This window comes from Paramisgurnus dabryanus, chromosome 17, assembly GCF_030506205.2.
Source record: "Paramisgurnus dabryanus chromosome 17, PD_genome_1.1, whole genome shotgun sequence".
Taxonomy (NCBI): Eukaryota; Metazoa; Chordata; class Actinopteri; order Cypriniformes; family Cobitidae; genus Paramisgurnus; species Paramisgurnus dabryanus.
In genome coordinates this window covers 34,744,574-34,766,370 of record NC_133353.1, presented here as the reverse complement: position 1 = coordinate 34,766,370, position 21,797 = coordinate 34,744,574, and the positions used below count along the sequence as shown (strand labels likewise).

Sequence of the window (21,797 nt, the reverse complement as noted above, 5' to 3'; positions counted from 1 at the left end):
GTGCATAAAACAAGCAAAAAAACTTTTAAGAAAACTTTTCAAGATTTTTTGCTTACCCCATTGGCAGATTGCAAGTAAAAAACATGATTGAAATTATATGTTGATTTATTTGTGTAGCTTACAGTCATATGCTTGGTATTTTCATAACAATACAGTATTTTTATAATGCAATGCTACAAGGTGACCAATTTTTTTAATGAAAACCGCTCCTAGCTCAATTATCAAAATATTGAAATCTCGTTTGTTATTATATATTAATTAAAAACGGGGAACAAAATATTTTTAGAACATTTTCATGTTTTTATTGTTGTGTGTTTCTAACTCAATTAATTTCTGTAGCCTACACTGCAAAAAATGATTTGCAAGAAAAAAATTCTTAGTATTTTTGTCTTGTTTTCAGAAAAAAATATCTAATAAAAATTCTTAAATTAAGATGCTTTTTCTTGATGAGCAAAACGACCCAAGAAAATAATTCAAGAAAAATTTGCTTACCCCAATGGCAGATTTTTTTGCTTTTTTATGCACAAAATCACTTAAATTTGATATTTTCTGTCTAAAACCTAGATTTATTTTCTTGGGTCGTTTTGCTCATCAAGAAAAAGCATTTTTATTTAAGAATTTTTAGATATTTTTACTTAAAACAAGACAAAAATACTAAGATTTTTTTTTGAAAATCATTTTTTTGAGTGTAAATCAAATTTTAAGTTTCATCAAAGTTACTACTTCAGCTGATTTCATAAATGTGGAACAGAAAAAAATAACGCAAAAGTTAAACATATTTGAGAACTCAAGACACAAATGTTTGTTTCTGCTCAGTTCTATCAAACATTTAGTCTTTTTATTAAATTGACGTATTGGGCATATGCTTATATCCATAGTGACTTGCAATGCATTTAAACCAGCAGCGAGGCTAAGCTGATTTTTAGCATTGTTGGTTATTCTTCAGCAACGAGAAGAGCAGGGGGAGTTCATTAGATTAATACAATAGTTGAAATATCATGATCATATTCATTATGATTACATGTCGAGCACTCGCGCTGAATATATGCAGTTCAGTTATAAAGAGTTTAAGCGCTATGATGATTTAAGTGTAGTTTGTTCTTCAGTTTGTTACATTTACATTTAGTCATTTAGCAGACGCTTTTGTCCAAAGCGACTTACAAATAAGGTAACAATTAGAAGCAATTATAGCAACACAAGAACAGCAATACATAAGTACACTGGAAATAGTCTCATCAAGTCCAACACAATATACATAGGCAAGGGTTGGTTAGTAAAATTTTTTTTTAAGAAAGAACAGATAAAGGAAAAATAGAGAAAGATTGTAAGTCCTATAGAAAGAAATGGGTTTTTGGCAGATTCTTAAAGACAGCTACAGAGTCAGCAGATCGTGTCATTCCACAGTTGTGAAACAGCTCCTGAGAAGGTACGCACTAATGTTTTTTTCCCTTTTTGAGATGGCACCACAAGCTGTCACTCGGTGGTTTTAAAGGCCAGGAGCAGAGCTTTAAATTTGATGCGAGCGGCTATAGGAAGCCAGTGTAACTTGACAAAGAGAGGAGTGACGTGCTCCCTCTTTGGCTCATTGAAGACCACTCTTTCCACTGCGTTCCGAATTATCTGTAGGGGTTTGGTTGTGCAGGCTGGAAGTCCAGCCAGTACTGCATTGCAGTAGTCCAGCCTGGACAGGACAAGAGCTTGGACTATGACCTGCGTAGCGTGCTCATTTAGGAAAGGTCTAATTTTCCTAATATTATAGAGGATGAATCTACAAGAGCGAGCGGTGCTGGCAACATGCTCCGTGAAGCTAAGCTGATCATCAATGACCACTTCCAGGTTTTTGGCTGTCCTGGAAGGCGTGATGGTCGAGGAACCTAGCTGAATGGAAAGGTTGTGCTGAATCTTTGGTTCAGATGATATGACGAGCAGTTCTGTCTTCGCAAGGTTAAGCTGTAGATGGTGATCCTTCATCCAGAGTGAGATGTCCCTCAGGCATGCTGAGATGCGGGCAGTAACCGTGGGATCATCAGGGTGGAACGACAAGTGGAGTTGAGTGCCGTCCGCATAGCAGTGGTAGGAAAAGCCATGTTTTCGAATGACAGAACCCAGGGACGTCATGTATATTGAAAAGAGCAGTGGTCCAAGCACAGAGCCTTGAGGCACCCCCGTATCGAGACAATGGGGTTCGGAGACGTCACCTCTCCAGGATACCCGAAATGACCTACCTGAGAGGTACGACTTGAACCATAGAAGCGCTGTGTCATAGACACCCATAGCCATGAGGGTCCACAGGGGGATTTGGTGATTGACCGTGTCAAATGCGGCAGATAGATCCAGTAAGATCAGCACAGATGATCAATTGGAGTGACTGCTTTTGAAACCAGACTGATTGCTATCCAGGAGGTTATTTTGTGTGAAGAAAGAGGAGAGCTGAAGAGTCTTGGCAATGAAGGGAAGAAGAGAAATGGGTCTGTAGTTCTCTAGCATAGCATGATTGTTCCTTCTTATGATTCTGAAAACTGAGTGAATCTCTCTCCACAGATCAAGCAGTGGTAGGTTTCTCTCAAGTGTGAACATGTCATTGGTCTTCAGGCCAACTGATTTCACAAACGTCTTATCAAACTGAAAGCATTTATGAAGTTTTCACTTGTATGAGTTTGCTGGTGTGTTACTAATTCGTCATGTCGACTGAAACTCTTCCCACAAACCCTACAGTGATGAGGTTTCTCCCAGTGTGAAGTCTTTGATGGATTTTTAAGGAACTTGACGTAGTTAAGGTCTTGTTACACTAAGGGCATTTTTAAGGTTTTTCAGCTGTATGAGATCTCTGGTGCACTGCAGAGATTACTGTCCAGTGTGAAGTCTCTGATGAACTCTAAAATGAGATTGATAAGAGAAGCTTTTTCCACAGTGAGAGCAGACGTAAGGTTTCTCTCCAGTGTGAACTCTCTCATGAACTCTGAAATGAGATTGATTAGAGAAGCTTTTTCCACAGTGAGCACAGACGTAAGGTTTTTCCCCAGTGTGACTTCTCTCGTGGATTTTTAAGGAACTTGAATGAGTAAACGCCTTGTCACACTGAGAGCATTTGTAAGGTTTTTCACCTGTATGAGTTCTCTGGTGTACCGCTAAATGTTCACGCTGATAAAAACTCTTTCCACAAACAATGCAGTGATGAGATTTCTCTCCAGTGTGAAGTCTCTGATGAACACTCAGGGTACCTGGATTAGAGAAGCTCTTACCACACTGAGAGCAGACGTAAGGTTTCTCTCCAGTGTGAAGTCTCTGATGAACTCTTAAATGAGATGGATCAGAGAAGCTTTTTCCACAGTCAGAGCAGACGTAAGGTTTCTCTCCAGTGTGAAGCCTCTGATGAACAATCAAATTACCTGAATTTGAGAAGCTCTTACCACACTGAGAGCAGACATAAGGTTTCTCTCCAGTGTGAACTCTCTGATGAACTCTGAAATGAGATGGGTCAGAGAAGCTTTTTCCACAGTCAGAGCAGACAAAAGGTTTCTCCCCAGTGTGAATTCTCTCGTGGATTTTTAAGTGACTTGAACGAGTAAACCTCTTGTCACAATGAGAGCATTTGTAAGAACCTGTATGAGTTCTCTGGTGTTTCACTAAACTTTGAAGCTGATTAAAACCCTTCCCACAAACACTGTAGGGATGAGGTTTCTCTTCTTTGTGAAGTCTCTGATGAACATCAAGAGTTTTTTTGCTGCTGTAGTATTTGCCACAATCATTGCAGTGGAAAGGTTTTTCACCACTGTGTCCCTTCATGTGGCCTTTCAGCTGAAATAAGAACTCAAAATCCTTCCCACATTGTTCACAGTTAAACGGCTTCTTCTTCGTCTCTCTTTGCTCTTCTGAATGAAGTTTCTTCTCTTGAGTTTGTGCTGTCAGTCGCTCTTCTGATGTTGAGGGCGTTATTTCTCCATCACAACATGACTCACTCTTCACGTCTGAAAGAAACACGATACAATTAAATTCCCTTTTCACTTATTTACACAAAGAAGGATAAATTGAAATTCTGTAGGTAGTTTTCAATTTTTGATAGCCCAAAATGAATGTAAGTAGTCCGAATAAAAATACATTGTTAAGAGTATTGATAAATCCTGTATTTCCATGCACGCCAACGGTTCCTGCCCATCCGTTAGTTTACGTTCCCTGTTATAGGCATTTTTATATTAATATATTCCTGTGAAAAGTTTCCAGCAATGAAAACTCCAAGAATTTTGCCATCCTAAGCTGAGTCACATTTTTTAGATTTTAGTCCTAAACATTTTTGGTGTTTTGATTAGCAAATGTTTGACTTAAACCCCCATTTTTTAAATCAGGTACGCCAATGATGGTTAAAACCTGAAAAATGACAATAATATTGAGAAGACATACCTGTGAGAATAAACTCATGAACATCATTATGATCGTCTTCATATTCATCTGCTGTGGGTTCTGTTTTTATCTTCATCATCAGGTTCCTGCAGTCCTCCAGTTTAACTGAACACATCTTCAGTGTGGTCTGCAGGATCTGCTGCTGTTCTCCAGCGTTACAGACAAAATCTTTAGAGTTTAGAGTCAAGATAGAAAAACACTGAGGATACACAAACACGTCATTCGCGAGCTCTTCCTTTCTTTCTTTATTGGGTTTATCGGCGGATTAAAGAGCTGCAGCGCCTCCTAATGTACTGGAGAGAGAAGACGCTCAACACTTCTAATGGCGGTTGGCAAACAAACTTAAAGGTGCATTCCCAAATGAGTGTGAACCGCATAATGAAAAGTAAGTACATTCTAAATAATCCGCTTACCTTTAAATAAATAAATAACTCTTAACGCTTGTCTCTATTTCATAGCACAGCACACTCAACATTTCATTTATTAACATAATTTCATTCTTTCTGTCATTCATTACACAAAAAGGTTGATGTTTCTTCATGGTGTGGTCAAGGATTTCACAACACTGATTCTTATTCCAGTTTGAGGGAATACCTGCCTAGTGATTTCAGATATCTAGCTATACTTCTCTTATAAAAAATAACTTAAACGCGTCCTCTAATGGTTATAGGGGTTTAGGTTGTTTTGCAGCAATATTTGCAAGACATAAAAAATACTCACAGTTTTACTGAATGATATTCACATAGCTCTGTTCCGTTATCTTATGTGCTTATCAAAAAAGCCGCGAACTCGCATCATTTAAAATTAACGGTGATTTCGTTTTACCTGAGGGACTTCCATTATTTTAGCGATTTAGTTTTTCTCTTATTTCATTTAGTAACTTAAATATCTGAGAACAATATATTGTAACGTTAGTGATTTGCGATCGATTGCTTAATTGTCAAACATTATTGAAATCTCATGTGTTAAATCTGTAAAAACTTATTTTATTTACTTGGCGGTTTTTTTCAATCCCTCCTCTAATTTAGTCCAACAGCGCAAAGAGAGACGCCTGTACACGCCTGCATTGGCCAGAAATCTGCCAATGTATGGAGGTAAGGCAATTAAACTATTAATACAGTAATGTGCAAACTTAACCATCTTGCACATAGGTTACAAATAAATTAACCCCTAAATTATAAAACGGCCAGTAGATGGAGCAATACTCTTTCAAATGGTTTATTTTGTTGTTGTTTATTTTATTCAAGTAGTTTTGAGCATGTTTAAAGCAAATGTAGGCAACCAGATATTCTGAGGTTTTAACCGATTTAATACATTTTTTTTTCCTTCTGTTCAGTCCTGTTTCAATTCTGGAAAAATTGGGCTTTTATGGAAATGGGGCTCCATTGCAGGCAAAAAAGGAGTTAAAAAAAATAATAGCCGGTAGTCCATCTGGTGGTACTGCTGGACCCAAATGGGCTGCCACAATAAAACCCTTACTCTCCTGCCATTGAGACATAATTTGGGGTTTTTCAGTGTGTTGGCCCATATTTTATTATCTCTAAGAAGGGAGGTGACTGCACCTGAATCTCTTCACAAACTTCCCTTCACAATGTTAATACAGACGAATGGCAGTCAAATCCTGCACGGTAAAAAAGCAGCATTTTTAAACATAAATTAGTAGGTTGAATTGACTTGCAAAACCAAGTTGTTTTAACGTCATGCTGCATTTTTTTTACAATGTGGAAATGTTGAAAATACCTTACATCCCCATGAGAAACGATTACCATGCGAATATGGCTTAGGATACTTCTCCTGTTCATGCCGGTTGCTTACTACATGAAAACTGGCTGCTTTTTCTTTTTTATTAGGGTGGCCGGTGACTTCTTTTTTGTGGGTGCATGATGGGAAGCTCGTCACAACATATTTAGCCCGTAATGTGAAAATATGTGTTCGGCGCATCATGTGAACCTACGTGCATTATGTGTCATGTCAAAATACGTGTCTGCTGCAGACGCTTTAAAAGGGGTTATAATAAAAGAGACGTTTGCCAGATACTCGTTTATTTTCGTGTGTAATCAGAGTTAAGTCTTAAGTAATTGTCTTGCGAGTATTTGGTGCACGTTAGTGTATTTTTCTCATAAACCCTTTCGACGCGTCTGCAGCAGCCACATATTATGACATGATGCATATGGTTTACATGACACTCCGAAAACATATTTTCAATTTCGCGCCCCTTTAAAGATAAATCATCGGCCACCACTGGTCAAAGTTGTCCATTTCAAAAAAAGCTTTAAAATATATGTTTGTTGTTTTTGTTGAGAGAAAATAATATTTAGGCACAATGTTTTTCTTAACAAAAATGATTCAATGTGCTTTCTGATTAAATAAATGCATAATGTATTGCTTCCTCAACACATGCATAGCGTAGTTTACTTGAAAACAGACAACATTTCTTTTATCAAGGTTTTCTGTCTCCAGAAACATCATAAGATGACCTTTTCTATCTTCTGCTTTAGCAACCACATCCACACAAACAACAAAGACGTTATTTTTACTTTTCATGCATTGTGTAAAAATTCAATTTTCTACATAAAATATGCTGACAGGCAATCGGATTATGAAGGAATGTTCAGAATTCAAAGAAATCTTAATTTGATTAAATTTATCCATTCTTAATATTCTTTGTTTTTAAATTATTTTAGTTTTGCAGGGGGACTCTTCTATTTTCTTCTACTTCTCAAGAAGGTGTTTTTACTGTCTGTTTGGTCTCAACTATGTTGTTGTGCATACATGTTTGTGTCCGTGTGTTGGATCTGTGAGCTATTGGGACACCGTCATTTTATTGCAGGTTATCAGATGTTCTTGATGTTTTTATCTTGCTTCATCACATCATCTTTTCTTCTCTCTTAGTTTTCATGTATCATCCCTTCTTCATGTCTGCTGTTTGGCACATAGTAAGCTCTAGCATTTATTTTAAAATAAAAACAATATTTGTGTAGGCCTACTTAATATTTGTTTTATGTAGTAACCTATATATATATATATATATATATATATATATATATATATATATATATATATATATATATATATATATATATATATATATATATATATATATATATAATTTGATCTTTTGCAACAATTTTAGTAGCCAAAGAAGTTAAAAGCGAGTAGTCCATGACGATAGGCCAAATTAATTAAAAGATATATATATATATTTAAAAGTATAACTTTTAATTAATTTAATTATCATCATGGACTACTCGCTTTTAATTTCTTTGACTAATGCAGAATACAACAAATAGCAATGTGTTTGTGTCTGCATGTGTACCTGTAACAAATAAAGCTTCTGCTTCTATCAGAACTTCCTCAACTCTCAGATTGTGCAAACCATTCCGAGGCCGTCATCTTTATCAGATTCTCACGATACCCCTAATGTCTTTATCACTGTCAAATGTATAAATTCATTTAGAAATATCAGTTTGTTGACAGAATCCATTTTTGCTAAAAAAACAATGTTTGTTTTGTGTATTTAGTATAATACAATGTGTTTGCATGGTTTATTGTTAAAAAACATTATTTTTCCACATACCATACATTTTTGTAGCTCCAGATATTTGATGCCTTTCTCAAATGCATTGCTTTTGTACAAAATTCATTGATCTGGAATTGGCCCTTATTGGCCAGCTAATCTGTACGTTGTAAGACGTCAGCCATAAATTTGATGCTCCTTACCATGTTTGAAAGATTCGCTTGCAATGCTGACAGGAGTTAATTTACAAGCTGTATTTCAGAAACGGGAGGAATTCTTATAATTTCAACAGGCCCAGGAACTAAACTGTTGCCTACAATCCGTGTGTTTGTTCATGCGCCGCATCTTTTCATGATGTTTTATGTATTGGTTTCTCAAATTTTTTATGTGTTTTAAACCAGTGTTGCTTGGAGTTGGTGTTAGAATTGGGGTTTGGGTTAGCAAGTCATTTTATGTATCAAAAAGTTATTCTAAACCCAAGCGACAATGGAAAAAAACTGAGAAACCAATACGTAAAACCATGCACACAAAATGTAATTTTGGCGCATTTATTGCACAACTTTTCACACTGCATGCTATTTATACACATTTCATAAAAATGGGATGCCAAAACACTTTACAATATTGAAACATAACTTGGATTGTGTCATCATGACTGTCTATTTATCAATCAGCTCAAAAATGGTGACATAATTCTTGGTTTCCATAATTCTTTGTCAGAACAGCAATGGCTGCCTTATTTTATAGATACTGTTCGTCTGGAGCAATCCACTGCCATCATTAACAAGCAAAAAGTATTCTTCATTGGAGCCAAATTCATCTTATTTTTTAAAACTAAAATTATGTAAAGATACAGGACAAGAGAGATGTAATTTATCTGAAAGTAGGCTCCCTCGTTTATTCAATCTGTTTTATCTTAGATTATCAGACACTTTCTTCCTGTTTTTCATTAACTCTGAAAGTATATAGTTCTTCTTTTACACACAAAAAGTTTATTTTTTAATTGTATTGTATTTTTGTTTTTTATCAGTTGTGTGCACACTAAATTAAGGCTGTGAAAATTGTTACTCTGTTCCTAGGCCTACCAATAAATGACTACTAAAAATATTGTGACATAATTCTTAAACAATTAAATAGATTTTTTTATTTTTTTAAACAGTTACTTCCTGTAATCTCTTAAAATATCTTGCTTCATTACATTGATGTGCTTGAATGAACACTTTGTGCTTATATTTATTTTCTGTTTATTTTTTCTTTAATGTCATCACACCTCATTTGACATGTGGTTTGTGGCATGAAGCAATTCAAGTTTTACGTTACAACATTGTGATCCGGTAGTCATCCAGATTTCCTTCCACCTTTTTACTGTTCCCCATCTGTAATTTTCATTTCCTGACATGCTTAACACGAAATAATATAAGCTGAATTGACTAAAATAGTGCAAACATTATTCTTATTAGAAAATTTAAGCAATGGTGGATAATTTTAGAAATGATTTAGTTTTGATTAATTTGAGATTTTATTACTCACATAATTTTCACAGTTACATGTTTTATTTCAAATAATGTTAAATTGCTCTAAAATGTGGAAAATTTTAATAAAGAATGAGTAAATGACCCTAAATTTAGTGGACTGTATGTACTTGATCTGTCCACTTCTTTGTCCACTGAGAATCTGTTTCAGTTTCACTTTTCACACTTTCACTTAGTAAAGCACAGAAATTGAACCAAGCGAATACAGTAAATCTTTGTATATTATTTCAAAATGTCCTTATAGCTGCATGAATCTTTTGTATTGCTAATTGCTTTTTTCTGGTTTCTTTCTTAGACATATAGCCTACTACCCATATTGACCTGAAGAGGTCTTTGTTTTGGTTTGGAGACAGTCTGTTCTTAGCTTAGCCATTTAAAGTTATCTACCTAAAGTTCTTCTCAGGGGTGGGTTTTGTTCTGTTGTTAACAGCATAGTAGAATAATAATTTAGGCGTTTCCTGAAACCATTGTTTCAACGAACATTTACAAACTGCATCACAAACTTGTGTGGTTGAAACTATAGCTCTCCAGGGGTGCGTTTCCCGAAAGCAACCATGGTCGCAAGGTCAGTCGTTAGCAAGTTCAATGGTAACAACCACCATAGTTAGCTATCGATGCTTTTGAAAAACGCACCCCAGCTGTGGTAAGGAGCACAGTTTCGTGTTAATGTGACATGTAGACTCACAACTCATGCTGTTGAGTAAAATAAACAAGCAACATGCAAAACAGAATATACATTATTCCAAATCAGTTCAAATTCACATTTAGTCTTTTAAAGTCTAAAATGTAAACCCTGTTGTTGTGCTTTACATATAGAAAAAATCAACAGTTATACAAGTGTAAATGATGAGTATTTATTTGTTGGCATTTGAATGAGACAATTAAAAGCATTTATATCCGGAAAAAAATACAATAGCTCGCTTTCTGTGTTTCTTTAGTTTCCACTGTCAAATTGGATGTTACCATCTTAGACCACACAACCAAAACCATTCATGTGGGCAACCAGACAGGAAGCTAGATCTTACTGTACACTGTGTTAAAGTGAAGCTGTACCCCCGAGAGATAAACTTCATGCTTTTTTTAATATGATATATAACGTCTAAACAGAACAACAACTTTAAATTATACGAAAGGCGTTTCTGCTTTTATTTTAAGTGACTTACAAGGAAAACAATAAAGTGATTTTATGGAGGCAATAATTGAGAAATGTTATGCAAGACACAACAAAATAATGACATAAAACCTAATTACAGACAAATTGGGAAATATTTTGTAAGTATACACGATAGGTTACGTATACCCGTTTTGCAATAAAAATGCTTGTGTAGACTAATATAGAGGTAATAAACTAATAAAACTGAAAATGAGGATCCAGCGTAAAGATGAATGAGCGCTCATTCAAGAAATTGTCTAGATTTAGGCTTCTCATAGTAGTTTTCTTTACTGAGCAAGAAGTTATTTGTTTCTTGTAGTTTTGTGGCTTTTTCTTTGGCATGCTGCACCCCAGTCATCTCCTCATAAACAGGAACCATGGGCTGTGGCGGTTTACGTTTAGGCCGTTTACACTGTAAATGAAAGGAAATAAGTGCAAGGGCGAGGTTAACAGAAAAAGTCAAAATGTTAAGGTGTGTTAGCCATGTAGGGTCTTCAAGAGAAAACTTTAAGTTGCTATTGCTGACTACAAAACCGCTTCTATGACAACACGGTTTTTGCTATTAGATCTAAATTTACAATGGGTCGCTCAACAAAATGAGAAAGTAATAAATAAAATACATTTTTTAAATATTGAACCTGTAAAAAAAGATTTGTTGGTTAGGTTTAGGTTAGGGTTAGGTTGCCTTAAAATTGAGTTAATTCAACTTAATAAATTTTAAGTTGGCAGTAATTAATTCATTAATATTTAACTAAATATTAGTTAACTTAAAAAAGGTTGTGTAAAAATGGTTGTGTCAACCAATATTTTTAAGTTGAATTAACTTTAAATTTTAAATTTGAATTAGGTAACTTAATTTTCTAAGTTGAACTGCAAAACTGCATTACATGTGTTTATCAACAAAATAAATAGCATAAATATTTTTTACATTAAAGTGTGAAAACAACTGTTTTTAAGCAAATATAAAAAACAGAAGAATACTTACACAGTAAATGGTGGCGAAGGTGACCACCATAACACCCAACAGACATGCAGCTCCAGAGATCACGTATAGGAGTAGCAGGTAACTCGAACCAAAACAAGGCTCATGAGCTGCAACAGTGATAACAAATATGATCACATAAAGAATAACACTATCTAAAATATAAAAATGTTATATCTTATGGTTATTTTTCTTATTAGAAGTTAATGGCTAGTTTGGGAAAGTAACTTGCTGCCATATATACTACAAGTAAACAGAATGCACTTGATTCCTGAAGCAACAGATTTTATGAAATGAAGGCTCAGTCGTGCACTTAATTTATAATCACGTACAGTTTTTTTCTGTCATAAATTGTGATAAGAAATTTATTTCAGCAAGTTTAAGGAATAGTTCACCAAAAGATGACAATTCTGACATCATTTACTTATCCTCATGTTGCTCATGTGGTAATCACACTCACACATTAGGACCTTTTAAAAAGGGACAGTCCCTGGACAACTATTGTACCTTTTCAAAAGGTCCTAATATGTACCATTTTGGTACAGATATGTACCTTTGAGGTACCAGTATGCACCTTTTAGGTACAAAAGTGTATTTTTTAAAAGATTGCACATAGTTGACAGCACTCATTGACTGTATAGTATATTTTTTTCTTAAATGGACGTCAATGGTTACCCATCATTTATCAAAATATCCTCTTTTGTGGTCAAGAAAATAAAGAAACTCATGTCACATGATGACAAAATTTTTGGGTGAACTATCCCTGAAGGCAGAAGTTAATGATGTCAGAAGTCCAAATGCACAATTGAATGCTTTTTTAAGGAGCTATTTTGTTTGTTGGTTTTAAGCAACACAATTTCATGGCAATTCATAAATGTTTTACATGTAATTCATACAACCACATTTGTACATTTTTGTCTTATTTGCTTTCGCTCTTGTGACTTTGGGTTAGGGGTGAGGGTTCATTATTGTTTTTTCTAAAATTTGTGCATTTTTTTATGATACACTTTGTACAAATTTCTAAATTAATACGAATTAGCCAATTCTGTAAAAAACATACGTATTTCCTTCAGATCAGGCTCGATTAATCAGATAAATATTTGTGAAATTTCTACCACAATATAATTTCAATATCATCTTACAAAATTGTGCAGTAGACTGATAAAACATTGCCTGGTATGGTGAGTCTTGATAATTAAAGAAACATTTAGATAATGTGATGGGAAGTGGTGAAATAGGTTTGCTTAAAGATAATGCAACCGGAAAATATATGCAGCAACTATATGATGCAGTCACACCACTGTGGACAAAAGTCTTTTTAACACCTTGTTGAATAAATGCAATGAAGAAATAAGTTAATAAGTTAACTCATAATGAGAAACATTTACTGAATTCATGCGTTGTCTGCACAAGACAGTATGTTTAATGTTTATTACCATCAATTTTTATCTTTATAAAGATAAAGACAGACTGTGCACAGCATCAATAAAGAAGTGTGTGTTTCTGCCTGTGAAATCCCAGCTAAAGTCATTTTTGTGATTTACGTTTTTTACATAAAATCGTGTAATGAAATTTCTGTGAAAAATCACCTTGATATCTTTCATATTGACTGAGTAAGTTAACGTCAAGGATGAGAAAAATCAAACTTTGATGATCTTAATCTCCTCATTAGATTGTGAGACTTTAACATGGATTTCACAGACAGGGTCACATACAGTATAGGTAAGGGGTGTGCAAACTTCAGGACAAAAAATATAAAATGAAAGTGACATCAGTAAATCATAATGTAATATTTAAAAGGTCACCTACAGAAGTCTTCAACATAGATAAAAAACTTCATCTTGCCAGGAACGGTTATATCAAATGGAGAACCACCATAGTGGAATTCACAGTCGTACACATCTGTGTCTTGTCCTTGCAGGTTTGAGATTCTCAGATGAACGGTGTGGTTATCCATCTTATCTTGAGCAGTGATGCGATCCTTATCCTCAGAATTATTAATAAATGCTTTTCTTCCTTTATATAAATACAACACCTGTCTAGACTGTAGCAACTTGCGAGTTAGTGAAAAGGCAAACAGGTTTTCCTTTTTATTTGCAGATTCACAGACAATGTCAACAGATGCATTTTGTGTTTTGCTGATGTAAAGAAAATCCCCATCTGCTGAAGTGAAAAGTCTCAAAGTTAGTAACAGTTTAATAGAAAAAATCCATACAAAAATATAAAAGGGACATGGTTTTCCATTAAAATATCTTTAGACTCGCACTACTCGCAAAACACAGCAAATGGTGATAATAAAACTTTCTGCTACAAAATTTTATTAACAAACATTTCTGATATAAATTTTTGTGTTGTTAATGCAATGTCAATTTGTCAGATGATATTTGAACTTACCAGTTACAGAGGAAACAGTAAGAACCAAGAAAATAACATTAGCCTGATTTAAACCCAGCATTGTGAAGATTTCAAACCAGACACAGTGGTTAGAAACACTGCTATGTGTGAAAGCATCTCGCATGAAAATTAAAAGCATGAGTGCTTCGTAGACTCCACCCTAAGAGTCTGGGGCTCTTAGAAGTGTGAAACGAAACCAGAAGTATTGTTGCAAATTTCATTGATTGTAATCTACTAAAAATATATGTACAGTATATTTTACTGAGACTATCGAACATTAAATCAAATGATAAACCAGACATGTCTTTACATCTTGCATGGTCATACCCACAAAAGCAAAAAATATGAGAAATGTAGTGTAACACAGAATTGGCAGTAATACTGTTTGCAATAATACCATGCAGTAAAGTATCTTAGCATTGCATAATCAATAAAGTGGATTTCAAAAGTGAATAGTTGGATAAGCTAAGCTAAGTTGATGTATAATTTGGTTTAACACTGTCAGGTCTGATTTTTTGTTGCGAGGCGTCTGCATGTGGTCCAGGATTTGCAGAAGTGGGATTCAAGTATTTTAAAAATGCATTTGGAGAATGTGAATTGGTGTGGTTATTGTGTGTGTGTGTGTGTGTGGGGGGGGCATTATATTAATAAAAAGCAGCAGAATAAAACAGAAAAATAGCACTTATTAAATTAAAGCACGAAACACATAAGCACTTTTTGGATTCTGTGTCTTTAGAAAAGCACATAGCAGAGTGAAAAAACCCTGTCTATAATGATAATTTATTAAATAATAATAGATTTATTTTCAACAATGGGTGCTGGATTAAGAAACATTTGGTCTGTCCCTTCACCAAACACAAAAACCCTTTAAATGGGCCGTACCAAACAGGATTATTACTGTTATGTACAACTAACTAAAATTATTGAAACATGTCTGAAATCCAAGAAAATATAGGCCTAAATATTGAATAGTTGAATAACCTGAAGTAAACGATAATTAGAAATGTTGCCTTGGCAAAAAAAGTTGATGAACTAAAATAATTACCCGAAGCCTAAGCTGTATAAAAACAAAACAAAAAAATATATATATTTAACTTACCTAATAAAACTAAACTAAAATAACTCTTTATATTTAAAATTCTATTGTAAACATAATAGTTAACAAATCCAACAAGCAGTTTTTGTTCTCTTGCTACAACAAATGCGACAAATCGTGAGAAAATTGAACTGTTTCTTGATAAAATCTATGAAGTAATATTAATGACGTAAGTGTTCACAACAGTAGCCTACTCTCTGATGCAGTGTTTTTCACATCCAACCCTGGATAGACGGTGCCCTGCAGAGTTTAGCTCCAACCTAAATCAAACACACCTACCTGTGATTTTCTAGTGATTATGAAGAATTTGATTCGCTTGCTCAGGTTTGTTTGATTAAGGTTGGAGCTAAAATCTGCAGGGCACCGGCTATCCAGGGTTGGATGTGAAGAACACTGCTCTGATGCATGGCTATACGTCATCTCCAAAATCATGAAACACTTTCCTCTATTTCCCATGTGGGATTAAAGTGTCTGTCTGTCACATTGATTTGATTGCACGGGAATGTGTTAACATGCAGTTTTAAACACATCTTTATGTTAACCTTCTCTGCTGTGGGTTCAACACTTTGTGTGCACTGATTGTGTTGGTGCACGTAGCTCCACTAGATGGCTCTCATGGTTTTAAAAATATGAGATTGCCAAAAGTAAAGGATGTAAAAGTGTTAGGGTGTATGTGCTTCCCAAAAGGAGCAGTCTGGCACACATCTCGGTGCCATAGGCGTAGCTTAACATTTGAGCTTGGGGGATCTACAGCAGAACTATGTACTATGATTTTTACGGCAAACAAAATTATTAAAATAAGTAACATTTTGACTACATTAAAATAAAAGCCTGAATGTTAGATAAAAATTAAACATAATAATGCTTTAGAAATGTTTTTGTAACTGTAAAAAAGAATGAGAACCATTTTTATTAATAATATTAATACTATAATCAGTGAAATTTCTCCCACTGTATCTGTATAATTATAGGCTAAACAGTATTAAATCACCCTAAATTACAATGAATTACACTTTGACAGTAAATATAAACTACAATTACAAAACACAATTTAATGCCCAGTTCAAAATAAAATTTGTTTTTCTATGTTTGTTGTAACATTCATTTTCTAAAAATAGCCTACTTTTTTAAAGTTTAAAGTTAGGCTACAGTCTGTTGCAGAGTCATAAATCACACCCACAGTGATTAACATATTATTAATACACATATTAATAAGATTAACAATTGTTTTACAAATATCTTGCAAAATAATGTTTTAAAATGTATGAAAACCTAAAGTAATTTATATTTGTTGTGGAATTAAACTTATTTTATAAAAAAATTAGCCAGTGGGGGGCCTGCCCCCCCCGACTCCCCACAAACTCCGCCTATTTTATGGTCTGTGCATGGCCATTATAGAATACTCAAAAAAGCCAGAGGAATGTGAAACGAAGTATAATTTATATTTATTTAGTAGCCTAAATATATTCATGTCACTTTGGTTTCATTGATGGTCTGTTAAAATATTACAAACAAACTGAAATTCTGATTATCGTGCTTATTTGGTGTTAAAACAATTATTGAAAATGAAATAAAATAAAAACATAAAATCCACATTTCGTGCATTTACTCGTGCATTAAATTCGTAAATTTGTTTAGGCAACGTTTCACGGCAATGAAATAAATGACCAAAGCGGTATTTGGCTCATTAACCAAATCGATTCTCCGAATCATTAGAATCGATTCTTTAACCCCATCATTATCATGGGCAACAATAAAATGGACGTTTACGCAAGGTCGATAAAAACAGAAAATATGAATGACTACATTTAAACAACAACAACCACCACCACAAAGTGAGCATTTATATATTTTTATAGAATATGTAATAACTGGGTATCGTTTTACAGCCCATTGTTCATTTCCCCAAACGCTGAATTGTGAGTCGACTCTGGAGCAGTCCGAGACCGAGTCAGTCTGTGTATGTTCACGGTTGTCAGCCATATTAGCGCCCACCTCCATCTCGATCACCGTTAACTTCAGGACATGCATTCGTCTGGCAGGCTGTAAAGACAAACGGGTTCAACATTTATAATTCCGTCTGAAGAAAAGACCCAAAACAACAAGATGGAGGCCGTCAAGGCGTTTAACGGCGAGGTTTGTTTGATAATCATTTGTGTTTGTGTAGACACGACTGACTCGAGTGTAGGCCGCCGCTGAAATCTAGCCACCGGTTTCATGATTCACGTCACATAAGCTTAGATATTAGACAATTAAATCTGCAAAAATCCAATCGTGGATAATTCAAATTTTAAAGGACTAAAGCTCAATTCTTGTATTACCTCAGATTAATGTAGTTAGCTCGTTATTCGTCAGCTGAAAGAGAAACATGTTGACAAAAGCTGGTTAGCGGTTAGCATCGTATTATGCTAATCTAAAAGTGTGTGGTTTTCGTCGCGTAAATCCACCTAATTTTGTATTATGAAGTCTTGTTAAAATAATAATAATGATTCCCCAAGCGTATGTCTCAAATATGATGAATTTCCTACTTTGACATTTTCTAAGGGCATCATAGGCCTGATTTAAGTTAGCAGGGGTTCCTGCAACAAGACAAAAATGCTGCTCCATCTGACCCCTCACATTCACGGCTACTATACAATTCCCCAAATATTGCATATGCATTGGTTTACAGCACTGCGAAAGATTACAATTGTTTAGTACAACTGGTTTGTTAAGAGTTAGCAGCAAACGAGTAACCGAGCTGATGATCGTTTCGTCAATCTGTGTATGCCGGACTTTCGCTATTTAGTAGTCATCACTTGTTAACTAGTTAATTTGGATCCCATCCTGCATCGTCTAATCAATTAATTGACATTAGTGAATCATTCTCGTGGCCTGTTTACACAAAAATAAGCTAATTCTGCATCTACTCTCTAGATTTATTAACTACCTATTAATAATAAACAAAAATATACATTAAATAAACAGTAAAACAATGAAAATAAATATATTATTTAATTCACAAACATATCAAATACATTTATTAAAGATGTTTGTGTCTCAAATATAAGTCACTTGCATATAATGTAAAACTACATAATTTTTTCATGTATTTTCAGCTGTACTCTCTGAATGAATACAAGCCACCAATCTCCAAAGCAAAGATGACGCAGATTACAAAATCAGCAATTAAAGCTATAAAGGTAAGTTTTATAATAAGGTAACGTTAGGGTTTGAGCCATTACACATTACGAACTAAACCATTTAAAATATGTGCAGTCGAGAATCAACAGACTGCGCAAGTTATTTTATTCCCCTTTAATTTTTATTAAACATTTTAAGGTTAAAAGCTGTAGTCCCAGCAATATTTTTTTATTGTCTTACTCTTATGCATTAAAAGCTTTTTTATAGGAATGCACTAATAGGATTTGTTTGTACCGATACCGATTTAAACAGACAACTTCTGGCCGATACCGATATTAAACACTCGTATACAATACTATACAGTTGGTCTATTAGCTAGTTTATTTCTGCATCAAATTATTTTTACTGAACATGGATTTGATCTAATTAACATTCAACTGACCAACATAATAAGAGAGGCACAAATTAAGCTAAAACAAATAATAAGACAGCATGACAACCTTCAAAGGTGGTTTTTGCTATTCAGCATTTATTTTATTAACAATATTAACTCATTTTTTAAATATAATGGATTTCTTTATGCAGTTAGTTAATAAACAATCAGTATCGGCCTTTCTTGTGCTATTGCCGATATGCCGATGGTTTCAAATTCATCAAAAATCAGCCGATAAATACTTTTTTATATTAGGAGGCAGGCTGAAATTGCACCGGTCACAATGGCTGAGTCGTGAGCATCACCAAGCCGAATGTGCAAATATGTGCAAACAAGTTTCTTAAATAATTGCAGCACGTGTGAATGCAAACACATCCTGGAATTGATCCTAGGATCGCTCCCAGGATGGGGAACTACTAGCATTGCCATAACATACACGGAGTGTGTCCTGTGTGAATAAAAAGCAGTAAGGGGTGTGTCGTAGTGAGGTCTCATGTGTCATCGTAACAACGTACTTATTGTTCAGCTATCTGACACCGGATTTTTAAATGTGAATCAGTTTTCACGATGAATAAATATTTGGATTAAACCAGGGAGCTCTTCACTATCCTCGCTGATCACTATTTTTCCAGCTTAATATAAAACTATGTGATGTGCTAGTTTATGATAAAAAAAATAAGCATATAGTCAACTACAAACCAATTTAATAGTAGCGCAACATTTTGACCATCAGGTCTTCATCAGGCACATTCATCAGGATTCATCAAGACCTGACGGTCGCCTCGAAACGGTGTGCTACTAATACATTTTTTTGTAGCAGTTTAATTCTGTTTGAAGACTTCAAACTTGTTTTTTTAACTATTATTTTGTTGTCCTACACCTGAGCTCAAGTAGGATGTTTGGGATGTGTATAGCTGCTTTGCATTTTTTGATTCAACCTAGTTTATCAAATCAGAAAAAATGAAAGCGTGTAGTTTTTTGAGAGAGAAATCGAAGACGCGAGGGAAATATCCAATTGCATTATAACAATTACATTACACGTCACGTGTCTTTACAGGATCTTTACAGGAAAATCACTGACAGTTTGAATGAACCAAAATCAATGAATCCCTTGACAAATCCCGGACACGTTATCCATTTATTTTTGTGATCCCTGTGTGAAAAGGGATTTAGACACCTCTCCTGTCTTTCCTTGGCAGCATTTTTCTTATAGGATATTTTGCTGCATATTCATTTGGAATAGGAGAAACATCATGTAATTTACATATATCACTTATCATATTTACAGCCAAAGTTTATCCACAGTTTGAACGGTTCATTTGGCCAGTTGACTGAATCCTCTTTTTTCACAAAATATAAAATATGTTTAAAACAGGTAGTGAAAAACTACAATATCTTAAGATGAATTAAGGTGAACGAATTCACTTGTGATGTTGCCTTGTTTTTGTGGCTTGCTTTTAATAAAAGCGTCTGCTAAATACCTAAATGTAAATGCATGTCGTATCAGTACATTCTCAATTAAATAAAAGTATACAGTAACAATATTTTGTCATTTTTAGATCGCTTTTTAAAATATGGCTGCAAAGAAGCCTTTCGTCTCTTCGTCTAATGGCTAACCTAAACCAATATGTCTTCCTTTGCATACAACAACACAGCAGTCCAAGAGTGAGAAGTTTTTGGGCTTGTAATAGTTGTTGTTATTTCTGTGTATCTTTAATAAAAATCAGTTCTTGTTGAGCAGAACTCCTTAAATGAGAAAACAAAGTAATTTTAGGCCTTGACTCAAACTTAACACGCTTCTTCTTTTCCTCTACAAACCTAACTTTCCTCTTTGTCCTAAGGTGCTTTGTGTAATATATCGCCACCTGGCCCACGTATTAGCTTTCAGTCCTTTGGGGTTTAGTGCCAACCTTACTGAATCGGCTTATAAAGATCTTCAGCGTTATTTGAAGATTACAGGAAGATGTATACACAAAATATACACGGTTTATAGAAAATGTACAGAATATACACGTGAGAGAATCACTTGCTAACCGCGTCTGTTGTGCTATCCAGTCCTTGTGTAAAGCTTGTATACCATGTAACTTTTGCATGATGTTTATACCAAGACGACAACTTCCTTGTTTACATGGAACAGAGTAGATTGATTACCAGACCGATGTCTTTACAGTTCTCCCCAAAATGAACATTAGCTCATATTTTACTCCATCCTAGGTTTATATAAATGTCTTCTGAGGTGACGCAATGGGTTTTTGTAATGTTGGGTCAGGTATCCGCTTTCCACCTGACCTCAACTCTCGTGAACACGTGTACGGCCGTAGTTTGAAATATAAACCCATCACTTTGACTTGGAAGACATTTTGTAATCATATGAATTTGTTTTTGATAGATGGATGCACGTTTTTTTGGAGCTTTAAAAATGGGTCACTATCCAATGCCATTATAAAGAAAAGAGTCAGAATATTATTTTATTTAACTCTGACTGTTTGGCTGAAAAAGAAAGTCATATACACCTAGGATTTCTTAAGAGTGAGTAAAATATGGGCTACTTTTCATTTTTCTTTCTTTTAAACAAGCCTAAGTTTGAAGATATTCGGATAATTATGTTAGGGACAGCTGCTGCTTGCATCATATAAGCTTTCCGCTATTTCTTTGTCAAGAAAAGTTTGAGCCTTAAATGTCTAGATTTTTAACTCCTGACATTGTAACAACCCCTATTGTAAGTGCATTACTGTAACTATGATAATGTGTATACAGTTTATTTTAGTTTTTGGCAATCGTTTTATCAAAGCCAATTGTTACAATTATTTGGTGCTTGGCTTTTGTTAGTTTCTGACCCTGAGCACCAATATGTTGGAATCTGGGCTGTCAGAATCAAGTGTGTACTAGTTAAAAATAGCTACTGAGGTGGGTTACAGTGATTTTGGAAAGTAAAAGTATATTGTTGATTCTGGAACTTGGATCCATTGAGGTACAAGAACACAGGAGTATCACAAATATCTAACAGCGGTAGCAAGTTATTCAAAAATTTGACCAAATTGTTAAGCATACATTTCATGAGCTCAGGGTTTCTCCTGACTCAAGATAAGACCTAGGTGATACCATCCTGATCAGGGGTAAAACCTCCATGAAGCTTAGGACTGTCAATGAAGTTAATATCCACATTGTT

General features: G+C 34.7%; 3 protein-coding genes and 1 long non-coding RNA gene across 7 annotated transcripts in view; 2 read left to right on the top strand and 2 right to left on the bottom strand.

Moving 5' to 3' along the window:
• Window positions 1–87: 87 nt before the first annotated feature.
• Window positions 88–4,628, bottom strand: LOC135749045 (uncharacterized). The gene is made up of 2 exons (XM_065267431.1): window positions 4,399–4,628; window positions 88–3,968 (listed from the first exon to the last, which is right to left on the bottom strand). The coding sequence occupies exons 1-2, from the start codon at window positions 4,511–4,513 to the stop codon at window positions 2,845–2,847; spliced, it is 1,239 nt and encodes a 412-aa protein (XP_065123503.1). The 5' UTR covers window positions 4,514–4,628; the 3' UTR covers window positions 88–2,844.
• A 69-nt stretch (window positions 4,629–4,697) lies between these two features.
• On the top strand, window positions 4,698–6,411 carry LOC135748970 (uncharacterized). Its single transcript, XR_010532272.2, has 3 exons — window positions 4,698–4,783; window positions 5,427–5,492; window positions 5,735–6,411. It is a non-coding gene; the product is annotated as an uncharacterized lncRNA (long non-coding RNA).
• A 3,866-nt stretch (window positions 6,412–10,277) lies between these two features.
• Window positions 10,278–14,092, bottom strand: cd7al (cd7 antigen-like). Of its 2 annotated transcripts, none has more exons than XM_065288767.2 (4): window positions 13,977–14,092; window positions 13,392–13,742; window positions 11,586–11,692; window positions 10,278–11,012 (listed from the first exon to the last, which is right to left on the bottom strand). In XM_065288767.2, the coding sequence occupies exons 1-4, from the start codon at window positions 14,035–14,037 to the stop codon at window positions 10,842–10,844; spliced, it is 690 nt and encodes a 229-aa protein (XP_065144839.2). In that variant the 5' UTR covers window positions 14,038–14,092; the 3' UTR covers window positions 10,278–10,841. The 2 variants fall into 2 exon arrangements, with proteins under 2 accessions (XP_065144839.2, XP_065144838.2); XM_065288766.2 differs by having other exon boundaries at window positions 13,392–13,745; window positions 13,977–14,083.
• A 2,950-nt stretch (window positions 14,093–17,042) lies between these two features.
• The window catches only part of LOC135777887 (SR-related and CTD-associated factor 8-like), a 34,927-nt gene continuing 30,172 nt past the window's right edge, over window positions 17,043–21,797 (top strand). For 2 of the 3 annotated variants that reach the window (XM_073812346.1, XM_065288158.2), the window contains exons 1-2: window positions 17,043–17,208; window positions 18,171–18,254. In XM_073812346.1, coding sequence (XP_073668447.1) covers window positions 17,179–17,208; window positions 18,171–18,254 — 114 coding nt within the window. In that variant the 5' untranslated portion in view covers window positions 17,043–17,178. The remainder of the gene's footprint in view (window positions 17,209–18,170; window positions 18,255–21,797) is intronic. The other variant, XM_065267448.2, reaches the window with a different exon arrangement.